Source organism: Notothenia rossii, assembly GCF_949606895.1.
Source record: "Notothenia rossii genome assembly, chromosome: 8".
Classification (NCBI taxonomy): Eukaryota; Metazoa; Chordata; class Actinopteri; order Perciformes; family Nototheniidae; genus Notothenia; species Notothenia rossii.
In genome coordinates this window covers 57,056,601-57,072,643 of record NC_136906.1, presented here as the reverse complement: position 1 = coordinate 57,072,643, position 16,043 = coordinate 57,056,601, and the positions used below count along the sequence as shown (strand labels likewise).

The following is a 16,043-nucleotide window of genomic DNA, read 5'->3' as shown; positions in this document are numbered from 1 at the left end:
ACTGCCCACCCCCGCGCTGTTAACCTGGCCAACCTCATACCTCTCTAGCCTGCCACCACCCCTCCAACCCCCCACTTGACCAATGTTGCCCTCCTCAGTATCCGGTCACTTAACAATAAAGCCCAAATCCTCCACGAAATAATTCTGCACAAATCCATCGACTCCTTTCTGCTCACTGAAACCTGGCAACAACCCAATGACTTCTTCTCCCTCAATCAAACATCCCCCCCTCGTTTTAATTACATCACTAAACCCCGCCCCTCACGCCGTGGTGGTGGGCTGGCTGTCATCTACAACCAGAACATCCGGTCTACAGAACTCACCCTCCCCTCAGTACCATCCTTCGAATTCCTCGCCTTTAAAGCCCCTCCCTCACTGACAGTTATCCTCATTTACTCCCCCACCTGCAAACTCGCTTCTGAATTCTCCTCCCTTCTGGACAATTTCTCATTTACCCAATATGTCACCTTCCCCACCCATGATAAAGGACACATCCTTGACCTTGTCTGCTCCACCAACCTCCCAGTACTCGACCTCCACCCCTGCCCTTTTCCCCTCTCTGACCACAAACTCATACAGTTCACCATCGCCTCCCCCGTCCACCATCCAGGAACATCGCCTTCCGTAATTGATGCTTTGTCGATCCCCAGCACCTCTCCGACCTGCTATCCTCTACTCTCCCCCTGGACTCGAACCTCAGCGCACCCGATGAACAACTCAACCTACTTAATTCCACCCTCCCTCAACAGCCTGGCCCCCCTCAAAAGGAATAATGTCACTTTTAAAATCTCCTCACCCTGGTTCACCCCTGCACTCCGTAAGCTGAAGCAAACCGGCCGCCAGCTTGAACGCCTAACCATGAAACCATTCCTCACAGTTCACCATGAATCCTACAAACTCCATCTCACTACCTAGAGACGCCCTCACTGCCCCAAAAACTGCTTACCTCTCCACCATCTTTACCGACCCCTCCCATAACCCCAGGACCCTCTTCTCCACCGTCAACAAGCTCCTCAAACCCTGTGCTGACACCCTCTCTTCCTCCACTTCCACTTTATGCAGTTCATTCCTCCAGTTTTTCTCTGACAAAATCACTGCCATTAATCTCTCCCTATCCACTGCATCTGACACACAAACATCTCCCCCAACGTCCACCGCCACAATTTCTCCCCCCATCCCCCTGGACCTCCCGAGCCCTCCTCCCCACGGCCGCCTCTCCCAGTTCACTCAGGTTACCCCCCCTGACCTCCTCATCCTCAACCAACCACCCCGGTCCCTCAGATCCACTTCAGCCGGTTTGCTTTCCATCCCCAAGGACAAACTCCGGCGCTTCGGGGATAGAGCATCATGAACTCCCTCCCCCAAGACCTCCGTGAGTCTGAGTCCCTCACCCTGTTCCAGCCCGCCTCAAAACCCATCTCTTCAACTCTGTATATCCATAAGGCCCCCCCCCCCTCTCAACCAACTTCCTCCTGACTGCTTTTCTGTTTTGTTTTGTTTCTTTTTTTGTTTTGTTTTTGTTTTGTTTTGTTTGTCTACCCTCCCTCCCAAATGTAAAGCGTCTTTGGGTTCAAGAAAAGCGCGATAGAAATATAATGTATTATTATTATTATTATTATTATAGAGCGGGGGAGATACTGTTACATCCACTCTGTTGACCTACTTTTGACTCACTACCCTGGGTTATCAATGCCACTCCTTGAGTGGTTCTCCCTATCTTTGATTCTCTGCAGATGTGCTGGAGTCAGAGCAGCCTCCTACCAGCTGAAACCCTTTCTGCTATCCAGACTCCTATAAAGACTCAGCCCTGCCTCACCCACACCCCCACATCGTAGAACCTGCTCGTCGGTCGATACATCAAGCCAGCTATTATTCACTGGTTATTATTAGCCTCATGGCCCCCACGTCCAACGCTCCTCAGGAACATATCTTTATATATAGTTTCTAGAGAAGTGCTATATAAGTGTCATGTAGTATTATTATGATTATTATTATTATTATATCCTCCCAATTCACGAGATACTGCAAACTGCGGCCCCGACAGCGAACATCCAGAAGACACCAGACAGTATACACAGGATGATCATTGATTGTGTCTTACCTGGCTCCACCTGTTCTGCCGCCCCACGTTAGATCTGTGGGCGCTGGCACTCCTGCTGGACCACCTCCTATTCCTGAGAATACAGAAACACTCAGAGTAAATACACTGATGTGTTCTATCTCCTGGACCTTAGTGTACGTTGTGATCAGAGCTGTCTTCTTACCTGTTTTTTGTAAAACAGGATGTAGGCCGACTCCTTCTGCTGCTTACACACAGATACTCCTGTTGTTTTAACGACTTCCAAGTCGTTGAAGGTGAGCCACCTGTCGGTTGGCTTGTCTGGACTGTCGTCGGGATGAACGCTGTTACAGATGTAGTGTCCTAAAGACATAGAGAGAAAGAGAGAGATCTTTGTTCAAACATTGAGTTGCCGCTTTAAGTGATACCAGACATTAAATACAGTATTTGCTTTTGTATTTCCCAAGTTATACAGAAATTCTTGTTTCTAATGACTAAACTGAAGGTCCCATTCAGCCTACAGTGTTTGATTATTTTACCTCCTTCTCCACTGTAGCCTAGATGACTGACAGTGCTGACCAGACTGTAGCAAGTGTTAACCTGAGAAAGAAACACAGAGTGAGTTTCACACACACATAAAACAGCAGCAAAAACACATGTATTCACTTCCCAATTGGCCCGATGCTTCTGTTTGTTTTCAGGTGACTTTTGTTTTTTTACCTCGTTGCCAGACACCTGCAGGTTGCTCTGCAGCTTGATGGCGTAATGTAACTTCTCCATCCTGTAGTCGGAAGTTAACCGGAAACGCTTCAGGTGCAAGATGAGCACTCTGCAGAAGAAGAAAAAAAGATGGTTAAGGATCGATCACTGTGTTTTTTTTTAATCGGTTTTCTATCATGAACTTAAATCATTTATTTGGGATAGTGTGGCGCAGTTTTTCATGATTAATGATGATGTCACTCACTTTGGCATGGTCTTAAAAGTTGATCTCTGGCCAGATGTTCTTCCTCCGCACTCGCACTTGTATTCCAACTTGGTCTCCTACAGGACAGGCACAACACAACAGTGTTACACACTACAAAATAACATAACATGAGTGTTCAGGCTGTGAGGATTTGACAGGCGAGTCTTACCTTTTGGTATTCCTGAAGCATCTCAGCCACAGAGACTCCAGGAAACAGATCCAGGGACAGGTTTGTGAACACTTCGTCTCTTCTCGACTGTTTTCCGCATCTGCACATTAAAGGAACGATTTGTGTAAAAATACAGCCACAGAGGTCAAGACACAACCACCTGCTCAACCAGACCAGGGCGTGTCTTAGGGGGAAAACGTTTTTGTGATATTTTTCTGTATGGTTTTACCTCTTGCATGTCCTAATGTTCTCCATCTGGAACACCATGTTGCGTTCCACAGGGCAGGTGTATGTTTGTCCCATGCAGGTTGCGATGTCCTGCAGAAGTGGGGACAGATTCCTCATCTGGCCCAGGAATGATGTGATGAACTCATGAGCGTCCTGTAAAAACACGGAACACACACAGAGGGGTTAATACACAGAGAAGAAACTATCAGGAGGAGGAGATATAATCAAACATGAAATCAGCTGACTCACCTTTTGCTCGTAGTCGCGGAATTCTGGAGCCTGAACAGAGACCACATTCTTGAATGAGTACAGGAGGCCCCTTTTACTGTTGATGTCGCTGGAGGTGTGGGCGTCTTTGATCGCTAGGAAGTCTCTGCAGTAGGAAAAATAGAAGGGTTGGATCTGGTATTCCATCTTCTGTGTGTGTGTGTGTGTGTGTGTGTGTGTGTGTGTGTGTGTGTGTGTGTGTGTGTGTGTGTGTGTGTGTGTGTGTGTGTGTGTGTGTGTGTGTGTGTGTGTGTGTGTGTGTGTGTGTGTGTGTGTGTGTGTGTGTGTGTGTGTGTGTGTGTGTGTGTGTGTTTACCTTAACAGTTGGGCATCACATAATGGATCCCAGACCTGCTTCTGGCCCTGTAAGTCCTGGATGAAGTTCTCCAGTGTCAGGAGGCCCTGAAGGCTGGAGTTCATATAGCACGTGTTTGAGAGGTTTGGAAGTCTGAAAACGCAACACGAGCACTCAATATCATCTCTTCTTCTCTGAAAAATCATAAACTAAAGCCCATTTTTGACTGAATTGTTACCTACCCCAAGCACTTGATGTTGGTGGGTTTAGCCTTCACAGTATCACCGATGCCATCTGGAGTTTTTGGGGTTCTTGGAAGGGAAAAAGACAACCACACAGTCAATAAATATGACAAGACGCTTTGAAAAGTGTCTTTATCAACACACACTGAATAATGTTGAAGCAAATCAACCATCAGGGAGAAGAATAAGTAAAAACATCTTGCCTCTTAAAGGTCCCATGTCATGGCCATTTCTACTGATCATAATTCCATTGTTGAGGTCTACTAAAATAAATGTATATTGTGCAATTTTCCAAAATCACATTGGTTTCTCATACAGCATCTCTGTATAGTATGTGTATCCTAGCTCCTGCCCCCCCCCTCCCTATGAGCCCAGTGGCCGTCTGCGAGACAGCGAGACACAGCGAAAGCCAGCCCGAAACCAGCCCGAACACACACACCCCCGCAGCCTGGCTGGGAGTTTGTGTGAGAGACTCACAGCCTCGCTGCATCCCGCAGTCTCGGGCGGGGAAATCGGCGGAGCTGCAGCTGAGAAAAGCTAACGTAACGGCTTCACGGATTGGTCCATTTGGACCAATGGGTCCATTTGGGTATGGGCACGTCACTGTACCCAGGAAGAAAACAATGGAAAAACATAAATCTCCAACGAGGCGTTCTGGGGCAGCAGTTTTACTCGCTACAGGGTGTACTTTGAGGGTTTGTGACTTTGCAGACCGTTTACATGCCTAAAAATCTTCATAACACACAAGGGGACGGGTAATAACCGGAAAAGCATGACATGGGACCTTTAAAGAAGTAAAAATGTGTCAATGGTCCTATAACGTAAAGCTTTAGGAATCTAAGATCCTAATTTGGAGTGTATCAGTTCTTAGCTCACTTGTTAAACTCTTCCTTAATGCACGTCTCCTGTTTGGACTGCAGTTTCAGGGTGCTGCAGATGGGCAGCAAAAACGTATCGTCTGTGAATTCTGGTTTTCCACCATGGAGGGAGAGAGCTGGGGCGACCGGAACCACTCCATTCTGGTTGTTCGTCTTTTTTGGAGTGCCAGGACTGCTGATGAAAGAAAAAACAGATTGACATTTAAAGTGTGTGATAAAGATGACAGATAGGCCCTCACATATTATGATATCATTATAGACAGACAGCTTATTTGATAAAAATAAAAATCGCTAAATGGTGGACGTTTTGCAATCTAAGATATTGAGTAAAAGTGTCATCAGTAAATGTGGAGGTATTTTTAACCTACCTGATCAATTCTGTCTTGATGGGAAGCTCTTCCTGGGAGTCGTCGGAATGCTCATTCCTCTCTGGGATGTCCGACACCACTTCATCCTGGTGAGACTTCTGCTGCTGGTTTGTCTCTTTTGGTTTTCCAGGACTGCTACAGGAAAGCTCCGTCTGGGAGTCGTCGGGAAGCCGAGAAAGGTCATCCACAAACAAGTCTTCCTCCAGCTCTGAGGATACTGGCATCACGTCATCTTGCTGTGAATTCCGCTGCTTTTTGGTTTCTTTTGGTTTTCCAGGACTGCTACGGGAAAGCTCTGCCTTGGAGTCGTGGGAAAGCTCAGAAAGGTCATCCACAAACAAGACTTCTTTCTGATCTGGGACGAGCGGCACCACTTCATCTTGGTGAGACTTCTGCTGCTGGTTTGTCTCTTTTGGTTTTCCAGGACTGCAACAGGAAAGCTCCGTCTGGGAGTCGTCGGGAAGCTGAGAAAGGTCATCCACAAACAAGTCTTCTTCCAGCTCTGAGGATACTGGCATCACTTCATCTTGGTGTGAATTCTGCTGCTGTTTGGTCTCTTTTGGTTTTCCAGAACTGCTACGGGAAAGCTCAGCCTGGGAGCCCTTGGAAAGCTCAGAAAGGTCATCCACAAACAAGACTACTTTCTGGTCTGGGACAAGTGGCACCACTTCATCCTGGTGAGACTTCTGCTGCTGGTTTGTCTCTTTTGGTTTTCCAGGACTGCAACAGGAAAGCTCCGTCTGGGAGTCGTCGGAAAGCTCAAAAAGGTTGCCGGAAAGCTTAGAAGGGTCGTTTTCAAACTGCACCACATCATCCTGGTGAGACTCTAAGATTGACTCCTGTTTGTCTGTCTCTTGAGGGGTTGCAGGTCTGCTGCTGGTTTTGCTTTTGGATGGCTGCTCAGGCAACAGGCCCCTATCAAACAGGTCATCATAAAACTCCTCATCCAGAACAAACAGCATCACCTCATCCTGGTGAGAAAACGAGCTGGACTCTTTTGGTGATTTTGGACTGCTGCTGGAAGAAGAAACAGATTGATATGTAATGTTAGGTTTTATTTATTGGCACAATCCGTGACAAAATTCTAAATGTCCTTTGTTACATTGAATCCCTTCCAGAATAAATCTAAACCAGGTGAGATGGACGTCATGTTTACCCAAGTACTGTACAATTGATCATATGTCCAAGTGAGAAAGATTACAAATGCACAAGTGTACCACGTATTTCACATCCCAAAACAAAACTTGAATATCTTTTAAGCTTGTGTAAAATGCAGACCTTTTTTCAGCCATCAAACTAAATATCCATTAAAAAAAAACACGATTAACTTCACGATGAGGGAACATGAAGATCGAAAAGTGCTGACTAATTGCTGGATTTTACGAAAAATCTTTTCAGCACTACTTTATGTGTGGGAGCTAAAGACTGGCTTTCTTTATTCCTGACAGACAGTGAAAGCAGTATAAAATAATTGTCATTACCTCCTCTGTTTTGCGCTGGTATCTGTAGCCGGTGAGACCTGACATTTTCCCTGTTGGAGGAAAAACAAACTTCAGTATCAGATTTTACTCTCATTTAGTGACTAGTTAGTCACTGGTTAGTGTTGAGTTCTGGCTGTGTTTGTGAAACATACCTTGCCCCATTTAAAAAGCTTATTCCACCAACGTGTCTTCTTGGCTGTCCCATTTGTGTCGGTAGATGAGACCGTTAAGGTGGTCACAGATCTAGAGAGAAAAGTATTGGTTATGTCATTGTAAAACGAAATACTTGTTCACAATAGTCCCAAAATAGGATGGAGAATACGTACCTTTCGTTTCTTCCAACATTTCCTTTCTTCTGTAGAGGGAAAAGACCAACAATAATAAGTAAACAATGTCAGACATATTGGTTATTGTGGTTACTTACAAATAAACTAATCTAAATAATAATGGTAGAGTCGACTTAAAGGACATGAAGCTTTGACACTTTCTGTCAAACATACCTTGCTACACCTACTCTCCTTTGACTTCTTCTTACTAGCCTTCACTGTATTTGCTGAGACTGTAGAAGCAGCAGCACTTTTTCTACTGAGAAACACAGATGAAAATGTTTAGCCAGATATAAAGCATTATCCATATGCAAGTATTATTTTTATGAAAGTTAAACTATCTACAAAGAAATTAAATCCATCAAAACACTAAAAATGGTAGCTAATTAAACTAAGTGTGTATAAATGATTAGTTAGGACACAATTAAATGAACTTTTAACAATGTTCTTACCTCCAGCGTGAGCTGAGACAGTGTTTGCTGTCAACAGCCACATCATCTGTGGCATGTTTTTGCTTTTCCTTTTTCGAACGAAGGAAAGAAAAAGCACCACAGAACCAATCTGCGCTAAACATCTTGGTTATTTTTCCAATTCTTTTTTTTTTAACCAGAAGTTAGACTCAACTCTCCGTTAACATTCGGTTTCTGAACTGAATCTTCACTAAGAATGAATGTTACCTAGGGCACAGGAGAAATATAGTTCTAGAATGTAAGAATGATGATGTATCAAGGCAATAGATCAAGGCACATTCCGTCATTTAAATATTCTAGAACACAACAAACACAATAGAATGCTCGGTCTCATCCATAAAGAATTCACAAAAAATGTCTTCAAAATAAATAAAACCATGTTACAGCAAAAAAAAGAAGATATCTCAACAATACAAGAATACATGTGTATAGCACATACTGAATGCTATACAAGCATGTCATTACATATACATGATGTGTGAATAGAAATGTAATGTGAAAAAAATCTATAAATCTAAATTACCTATATATAGAAATACACTCCCAGTGTGAGAAAAAGTTTTTAGAGAGTACTTGTCCATGGACAAGTGAGTTTGGCAATTTACTTGTCCGAATTCATTTTTCACTTGTCCAGAATGGACACAAATTGGGGCCACTGGAATCTTCTTCTTTGCGATCATATTTGACATTTTCCCACGGTTTTTACGACACCGCTAACGTAAGTGAGCAGTAGGATTTGACTGTATCACACATAGTGTTGGGTATTGTTTGGATTTTAACGATTCCGGTTCTGATTTTCGATTCCAGTTATTTTCGGTTCTCGATTCCGGTTCTTTGAGAGGGTAAAAATAAGTCCCATGACAAACTGGGAGAAAAATATATTTATGAAAACATTAAGTCAAATCTGTATTCCTATTTACAAATCACTTCATACTGTTTAATTTCTTAAGGTTATTGAATACAATTATATAAAAAATAATCTCTGCATTGTTTAGTTAGTTCTAAATGGTGCAGTTTGAGAATGTACAATTGGCCCAGTCTCCTCTGATGTTACACTGCAACCTGCCTGTGAGACAGAGTCTAACCACACATGTCCAACACATAGGCCTAATAATAATAATACATTATATTTATAGCCTATAGGCCTAGCGCTTTTCTAAAACTCAAAGACGCTTACACATGTCCTGCAATACACATGCTGCAGCTGTCCTGCTGCTCACTGTTTGCAAAAGTAAGTAAATAGTATTTTCATTTCAATAATGTACTTTCTATACCCTGCTTCATAAAAAATACTGACATCCCTGTGCTCCTCCGAGTCTGGGGGTCCGGGGATGTGAGGACAGTGCGAGGACACAGGGAGGCTGCTTCACTTCATAAAGGAAATGGCGGTCAATATTAACAACACAGGAGCTAAAACGCTTAATAACCTTAATTACGTGTTAGAGAAAGAACATAAGAAAGTTTGACAAAGAAGAGGCTGTTAAACGGGCAGCGGATCTGCTGTGCGTAGAAAGAGAGTGAGAGAGAGAGAGAGAGAGAGAGAGAGAGAGAGAGAGATGCTGAGCTGCACCATGCAGCGATCAGCTGATCCGGAGCATAGAGAGAGAGAGCTGCGGTCCGCGGGGCTCGGCCTCGCCTCCTGTCCTCACAACTCTGATCAATCCCGGGACCGGAAAATTGTTATTTGTTCCTACTCGGAACCAAGTTTTGCTTCCCAACCCTGCCACTGTGCTACACTTCCCGCCCCGCCCCGCCCCCGTCTAACTGTACAGAAAGCGGCGAGATGCATTTCCTTAGGAATCGACAAGCAGAACCGAAACTAACATTTCTAAACGAACAATGGCGGACACGTACAATTTGCGAATGAATTCTGCCTTTTGTAAACTGAATCTATCAATAATTTGACAATACATCAGGGTGAAAAACTTCACTTGTCCGCCGGACCAGTCAATTGAAAGATCTACTTGTCCGATATTGTAAATAACACGTCCCGGACGGTGGGACGTGTACTTTTTCGCACACTGACTCCAATGCGTCTTTTAAAATGTTATTAAAATAAACACTTTCATATTGTTTGTCATCTTAGGCTATGTTTGTTTAGCCTAGCTTAGCTCACACATGAAGCGAAGCTAGTAACTAGCTTAGCTCCAATAACATTGAAAACTACACCAACTCTTTTAAAAGCTGATTCCATCTTGATTTTCCTTCTTATGTAAAAATACAAACAAATAAATAATTATTGTAGTTTAACTTTTCATTACTAAGAGTTGAAGCTTCAACATCCACCATTAGCTAGACACAGTATACATGGCCGATTCTAGGGTCTGTGGGGGCCCGAGGCAAAAATTCACTGGGGAACCCTCAAACCAGCTTTCATCACCATTGTGACACCAACAAAAAAATTGCTAAATGTAAAAAGTTTTTTATTTAACAACTTCGCATTTTTGTTATTTTCAAAGTTAGTTATTAGTTAGTAATATGAATATAAAAGACATACAAAAACAAATAAATCCAACATATAAATATAAAGAACAATTAAAACCAGAATAGTTTTCCTTTGTAAATCTACGTGAAGTTTTTTCAGTATTCTGCGGAAAGACTAGATCTGTTTCTTGTATTGGTCCTCTTGTTACTAGTGCGCACTTTTCACTATCATTTAGGATATTTGGCCATTGTGCAGGGTCGTCTGATGTGATCAAACCTTTTGTAGTCGTGGTAGTGCTGCTGGAGGTAGGGGTTGACGTGTCATCTTCATGATGAGAAGATGTTGACGCCCCACTCAAGGTAGATATTGACGCCCCACTGGAGGCAGATGTTGACTGAACTGCTATAACCAAAAAAGAAACAGGGAATATCATGTTACAAGGAATATTTGGAGTGCAATGCACAGTATAATCAATTAAAAGTGGAATACTTAACTTACCATCATCAGCATTTGGAGGGGGCACCTTATCCTTTTACGTTGCTGCTGCTGGTGCCAGAAACTTAAGAAAGGATCCTGAGGATAGATAATAAAGTGAAACTTATAACAGTAACATGTTAACAATTCAAAATGCTTTCACTTTATATAATTTAAATTCCTCATATTCAGCTTTCGAATGTTGTTCTTGGGGATAGCTTCCACTATTGTTTACTCTTTCCATTTAATTTGAAAGGGACAATGTAAGTGAACATGGTTCCAATACAGAGGATTGTGCTGGAGCCTGCACTATGGCTACTAAGGTTGAAATATACAGTTTTCAGTATCATCATAAAACCACGAGGAGTACACTACAGAGAAGGAAAATACAATAAAGTACACTCAACACATAGCACACTAACTTCAAAATAAGTTATTTAGAGTACACTTGTCCAAATGTCTAGCATCTACATTTCCTAATTTAACATTCATAGCTTGACAGTTAGCTAACTCGGACACAGCTTAATCAGTTAACTAGCCTACAGAAGTTAGCTGATTTCCCCCTCCAAATTACTCCCATTACTGGTGCCCCATTAAACAACGGGTGAAACGTTAATGTAGAAATGGCAGAGACCATGTTTATTTCAGTAACAATGCCAAAAAGATTAATGAAGACGTGTTAATACTGTAATTACTAGCTTTATGTTCTTTCAGCCTGCTAGCTAAGCTAAGCTAACACATCAACGGCAACTGTAATTTCTAGCTTCTAGGTTTTTTCAGCCAGCTAGCTAAGCTAGGCTGCGCACACTTGACTCGGTAATGTCACGGCCAGCAGAGCAGATACTGTTCTGCTAGGTTAACTCATGTCATGTTAAACGTCAAAGTAAACAAAATAAATAATTTCATTATAGTGGAAGTTACGTAATTCAAGTTTCTCTATCCCACAGTTAAGATTAGACGAGCAACATTTAGTTATTTCGTATTTATTCGTTATCTACTCAACTTACTTACCACTTTCTTGTTTTTTCTCTCATATTCATCTTTTTTCTTCTTCCTTGTTTCGCTTCCAGAAAGATAATTTCTCTTCATTTTTTAGTGCCTTTCCTTGTCATCAGGATTATTTAGTAAACAATCATGCACGCGATTTGCGACACTGACCGGAGTGAGCCTGGATAAGTATGGCGTTATATTTGTGCCTCTATCCTGAGCACGCAATGAAAGATGTTGAGCATAGAAAATGCGATTGAGTGCACACTTGAACATCGTAGCCTCATCCCAATACCCCTCCTCGACTCCTCTCTACCCCTCCTCGACTCCTCTCTTCCCCTCCTCCGGGACTTGACCCGGAAATCGATCAAGACACGCCATTTTGAAGGACGTCGCTGAAATGCACACGGAGGAGTCGAGGAGGGGTGAGGGAGGAGGGTTGCGGGAGAAGACGAAAGGGAGGATACACGCGAGCAGACTACGCGGAAGTGTTTTCACTACTCGCGTATAAAAGCCCCACCTTCACAGCTGGTCCATTTCAACAGAGGAAAACTGACACCTTGAAGATGAGTGGAAAAGCGTCACATAAATGTATAAGTGCTCACAGCTCCGTCGGAATTATTATGTGCAATTCATTTCTAAAAGGCTTTCACTTTACTATAATTATAGTTTTATTTAAATGTAGGCTACATTTTACACCAAAACGGAACACAAAAGCAGGACCAAATTGACATTGAATTCCTTGACTAACAAGAGAACGATTCATTCATTTAAAGAGCATCTTGCTGGTTTTTATTTTTTCTACATTTATGCTTAAACTTGCTTGAAAATTACAATTAAAAAAGTGAATGCAGGATTTGATATGTTTTACGAGACATAAGGGCAGGAATTCAGAGGGAAAGGAGCAATTTTGAGCTCTGCTCTTAAAAACGGCTTTTTTTTAAGGTCATACGTCGAACGCGTCATATTACATCACACAGGGGACACATCTCCGCTCTCTGACCGCGGGTATAGTGGAGTTGCGTTGAGTTGAGCGGTTGTGTTTTACGGAGCTGTTATTTTTCAGTAGTTTTACATTGTATTTCACCATTTGTAATCATGGTGCAGTATTGTGTTTGTGCAGGTTGCACAAATACCAGCCTGTCAGGACATCGAGTCCACAGTAAAAAGGACCGGAGCTAGCGTTCGTTCCTGGGTGCGTTGTGCATCCACCTCCCTGCAGCACATACTCTCCACAGCTTTATCAGGAAACCGTATTACTTCTCTCTCTCTCTCTCTCCCCCCCTCCCCCCCCCCCCCCCCTTCGCTGCTCTCTCTCTCTCCCCTCCGGTACACGGCACCGTAAGACATAGTGTCGAGTTGCATTAGGTAACGCTGTGTTGGCTGTACTGCTCCAGCCGTCTCCTTTGTGTTTGTTTGTTTCCCCCTGTCTGTGTTGTTTGTGTGGGCGTGGTGGCTGTCACTCCTGGCTCCCGGCTCAACCTCCACTCACCTGCTGCAATCAGCTGTGCACCCTCCCCGACTACACACCTGCTTTCCATCAAGCCATTTACAACGGCATATCAACGGAGGCTCCACAACCTTTCTCCGCCAGATCGTCAAGTATCAGCCGTATCGCGCGTCTCCACTCCGGTACACAGCACCGTAGTGTGGAGTTGCATTAGGTAACGCGAGATACGGCTGATACTTGCGCATTAATTTCTGTTATGGATCAGTATCAACCGTCCTGCCAGTAACGTTACTATATTATCAATGCTACGTTAGTTATAGCCTGATATATGATAGCTAACTTTACAATGTTGTGATGTGACATTAGCTAACATTCTGTAGCTAACGCCGGTCACTCACCAAGATAGCTGCCCAGTTCTCCACTGGTTCTCCTCACACCACAGCTCAATTTCTCTCCGATGGCCGTTATTTCTTCTAATCCTTGGCTGCTCCTGGTCTCTTGGACGCCTAGCAGGCTCATAATTATAAGGTTGTGGTCCGTCATATGCATTCGAATATTCATGTTCAACTTCTTCTGTGTCTTCTGTGTCGAAACTAGCATTGGGATCCATGTTTATTAATACGTTACACCAGCCGCTCTCCCCCTTGTGTCCCCCGTGTTACGTCACACGCCGGAGGTCACGTGCCGAGGCTTTTTTATGCGGAAGTGAACATTTCTTTAAAAAACGGTGCCAGATGTCACTGTAGTGTATATTTCTGTATATCTTTTTGAAAATCTAGTGTATTCATCATTTTCCTACACATTTATTCACTGGTGTCTTTAACCTGGAAGTTGCTCTTTAAATACATATTTAACCAGAAATGGGCCAGTTCTAAAGGGTTATTCAGTTAAGCCCGTTGAGAGGGGATACAGCTGTGCGCATGTCATCATTAACAGACGTCGTTTAAGAGTGACGTTTGAGTGAGCGAGGACATCCCAATTAATACCTGAGGACTCCTCTGTCCTCGCGTCACCTCCTCGTGTCTCTCGCTCGCGTCTTACGGAGGCGGAGCTAAGACGCAAGGAAGGGAAACGAGTGAGGGAAAGGAGGAATCGAGGAGGGGTATTGGGATGAGGCTGAGGAGGTGACACGAGGACAGAGGAGTCCTCAGGTATTAATTGGGATGTCCTCGTTCACTCAAACGTCACTCTTAAACGACGTCTGTTAATGATGACATGCGCACAGCCTTCTCAACGGGCTTAACTGAATAACCCTTTAGAACCGGCCCATTTCTGGTTAAATATTTATTTAAATTAATGAATCTTTCTCTTGTTAGTCAAGGAATTCAATGTATGATGGTTAGTCCTGCTTTTGTGTTCCGTTTTGGTGTAAAATGTAGCCTACATTTAAATTAAAATATAATTATAATAATGTGAAAGCCTTTTAGAAATGAATTGCACAAAATAATTCCCACGGAGCTGTGAGCACTTATACATTTATGTGACGCTTTTCCACTCATCTTCCAGTTGTCGGTTTTCCTCTGTTGAAATCGACCAGCTGTGAAGGTGGGGGCGGGGCTTTTATACGCGAGTAGTGAAAACACTTCCGCGTAGTCTGCTCGCGTGTATCCTCCCTTTCGTCTCCTCCCGCACCTCTCCTCCCTCACCCCTCCTCGACTCCTCCGTGTGCATTTCAGCTATTGGGACGTCCTTCAAAATGGCGTGTCTTGATCGATTTCCGGGTCAAGTCCCGGAGGAGGGGAAGAGAGGAGTCGAGGAGGGGTATTGGGATGAGGCTACTGACGCTGTCCGAAGAGAGGGAGGAAAAAGAGAGGCTCCATGTATTTTATTATTATATTATATAGATTCGTTATTCATTTGTTTTAAAGCTCAATAAATAACAAAGAAGACCTTTGACCGGCACTTTATAATTTTGTCCGGAAGATTTAAACTTTAATACACGTTGACTGGCGAAAAACTCTGCCTGGTTCCCTCGGCCCCCACCGCGGAGAATAAACAGAAGCGCAACCATATGGGCTCAGAACAGTCTCATAATACACACATGCACACAGAAGGATTCAGACTTGTATTTCATGATCCGCAAAATAATTCACACTTGTATTTCCGGATCCACATTTGTGTTTTTCAATGCACACACAAATGTGTTCCGTTTCATATACATGTAAATAAAATCCAAATACAGAAAAAAGTTTTACATATGTATTTTTGATCCTCACATATTTGTTTTCCGTTTAAAACCTCTGAACCTGCAAACACAAACAGCTTCCTGTGCATCCGCTGTGCATTCCTGTGTGGGTTTTTTGAGACTCCCCTGCTGGTCACCCGATTCGTACTTGTAATGTTTTCTATCTATAGCCAATCAGATGTCTCCTTCATTCCAAGCCAATCACATGAGCGCGCCCCCACGAGGGTAAGATTTATTGCGTTCATGACATTTCATATACGCATTTTGCGCAGTCTGGTCAGCTCGCTAAACAGAGGGCGGAGCATCAGGTGATCATGCGGAGCTGCGTGTCTCCGTCAGACTCAGCAGCTGATCTGATCTCTCTCTCGCGTCCGGTTATACTTCACTCGCGTGTCCATGTCGATCAGATCCAGCTCTCCTGATCTGCCTTTATAGAGAGCACCGATCAAACTATTAAGAGTGAATATCGGCACATAATGACCGGCGGGGCTCCCCCCGTTCACAGTTCACTGTCTAGCACTGGCTTCGAAGTGCACTGATCGATTAGGCTAAGCTAACCTGTAGCTGCTCGCTCCACACTCACAACTAATTCATTCAGACATAAATAAAGCAGCTGTATTCTCCATACAGGAAACACACATTTAAAAGGGTTTTGCCTGCCGTTTTTGTGTACACAAGCATTCATCAATGGTTCGGAAAGTGGCGCTGTACCTTAATAATATAAAGGCTTGTATTTGCGTGCATTTCCTGTTCGGAAAGTGGCAATGTACTGACA

General features: G+C 43.5%; 1 protein-coding gene across 4 annotated transcripts; it reads right to left on the bottom strand.

Annotated features, from left to right (window-relative positions):
• Nucleotides 1–17: 17 nt before the first annotated feature.
• LOC307014230 (uncharacterized protein) lies at nt 18–12,038 on the bottom strand. 4 transcript variants are annotated; one of them, XM_079642068.1, is made up of 19 exons: nt 11,658–12,038; nt 10,671–10,745; nt 10,449–10,574; nt 7,452–7,536; nt 7,278–7,306; nt 7,104–7,194; nt 6,952–7,001; nt 5,471–6,487; nt 5,101–5,277; nt 4,225–4,293; nt 4,004–4,135; nt 3,670–3,793; nt 3,422–3,573; nt 3,193–3,292; nt 3,024–3,100; nt 2,780–2,888; nt 2,599–2,659; nt 2,265–2,422; nt 18–2,174 (listed from the first exon to the last, which is right to left on the bottom strand). In XM_079642068.1, exons 8-19 carry the CDS (start codon nt 6,430–6,432, stop codon nt 2,169–2,171), a joined length of 2,127 nt encoding a protein of 708 aa, XP_079498194.1. In that variant the 5' UTR covers nt 6,433–6,487; nt 6,952–7,001; nt 7,104–7,194; nt 7,278–7,306; nt 7,452–7,536; nt 10,449–10,574; nt 10,671–10,745; nt 11,658–12,038; the 3' UTR covers nt 18–2,168. The 4 variants fall into 4 exon arrangements, with proteins under 4 accessions (XP_079498194.1, XP_079498192.1, XP_079498193.1 ...); XM_079642066.1 differs by lacking the exons at nt 10,449–10,574; nt 10,671–10,745; nt 11,658–12,038 and adding an exon at nt 7,730–8,276 and having other exon boundaries at nt 5,101–5,274; XM_079642067.1 differs by lacking the exons at nt 10,449–10,574; nt 10,671–10,745; nt 11,658–12,038 and adding an exon at nt 7,730–8,275 and having other exon boundaries at nt 5,471–6,484.
• Between the last annotated feature and the right edge of the window lie 4,005 nt (nt 12,039–16,043).

What these genes read in the sequence shown, in the direction of transcription:
- LOC307014230 (XM_079642065.1), bottom strand. Translation starts at nt 7,851, where the DNA reads ATGTTTAGCGCAGATTGGTTCTGTGGTGCTTTTTCTTTCCTTCGTTCG. An exon ending in TGTCTCAGCTCACGCTGGAG is followed by an intron (nt 7,537 to 7,729) that starts GTAAGAACATTG and finishes TGTGTTTCTCAG; the next exon opens with TAGAAAAAGTGCTGCTGCTT. An exon ending in TGCTTCAGGAATACCAAAAG is followed by an intron (nt 3,101 to 3,192) that starts GTAAGACTCGCC and finishes CCTGTCCTGTAG; the next exon opens with GAGACCAAGTTGGAATACAA.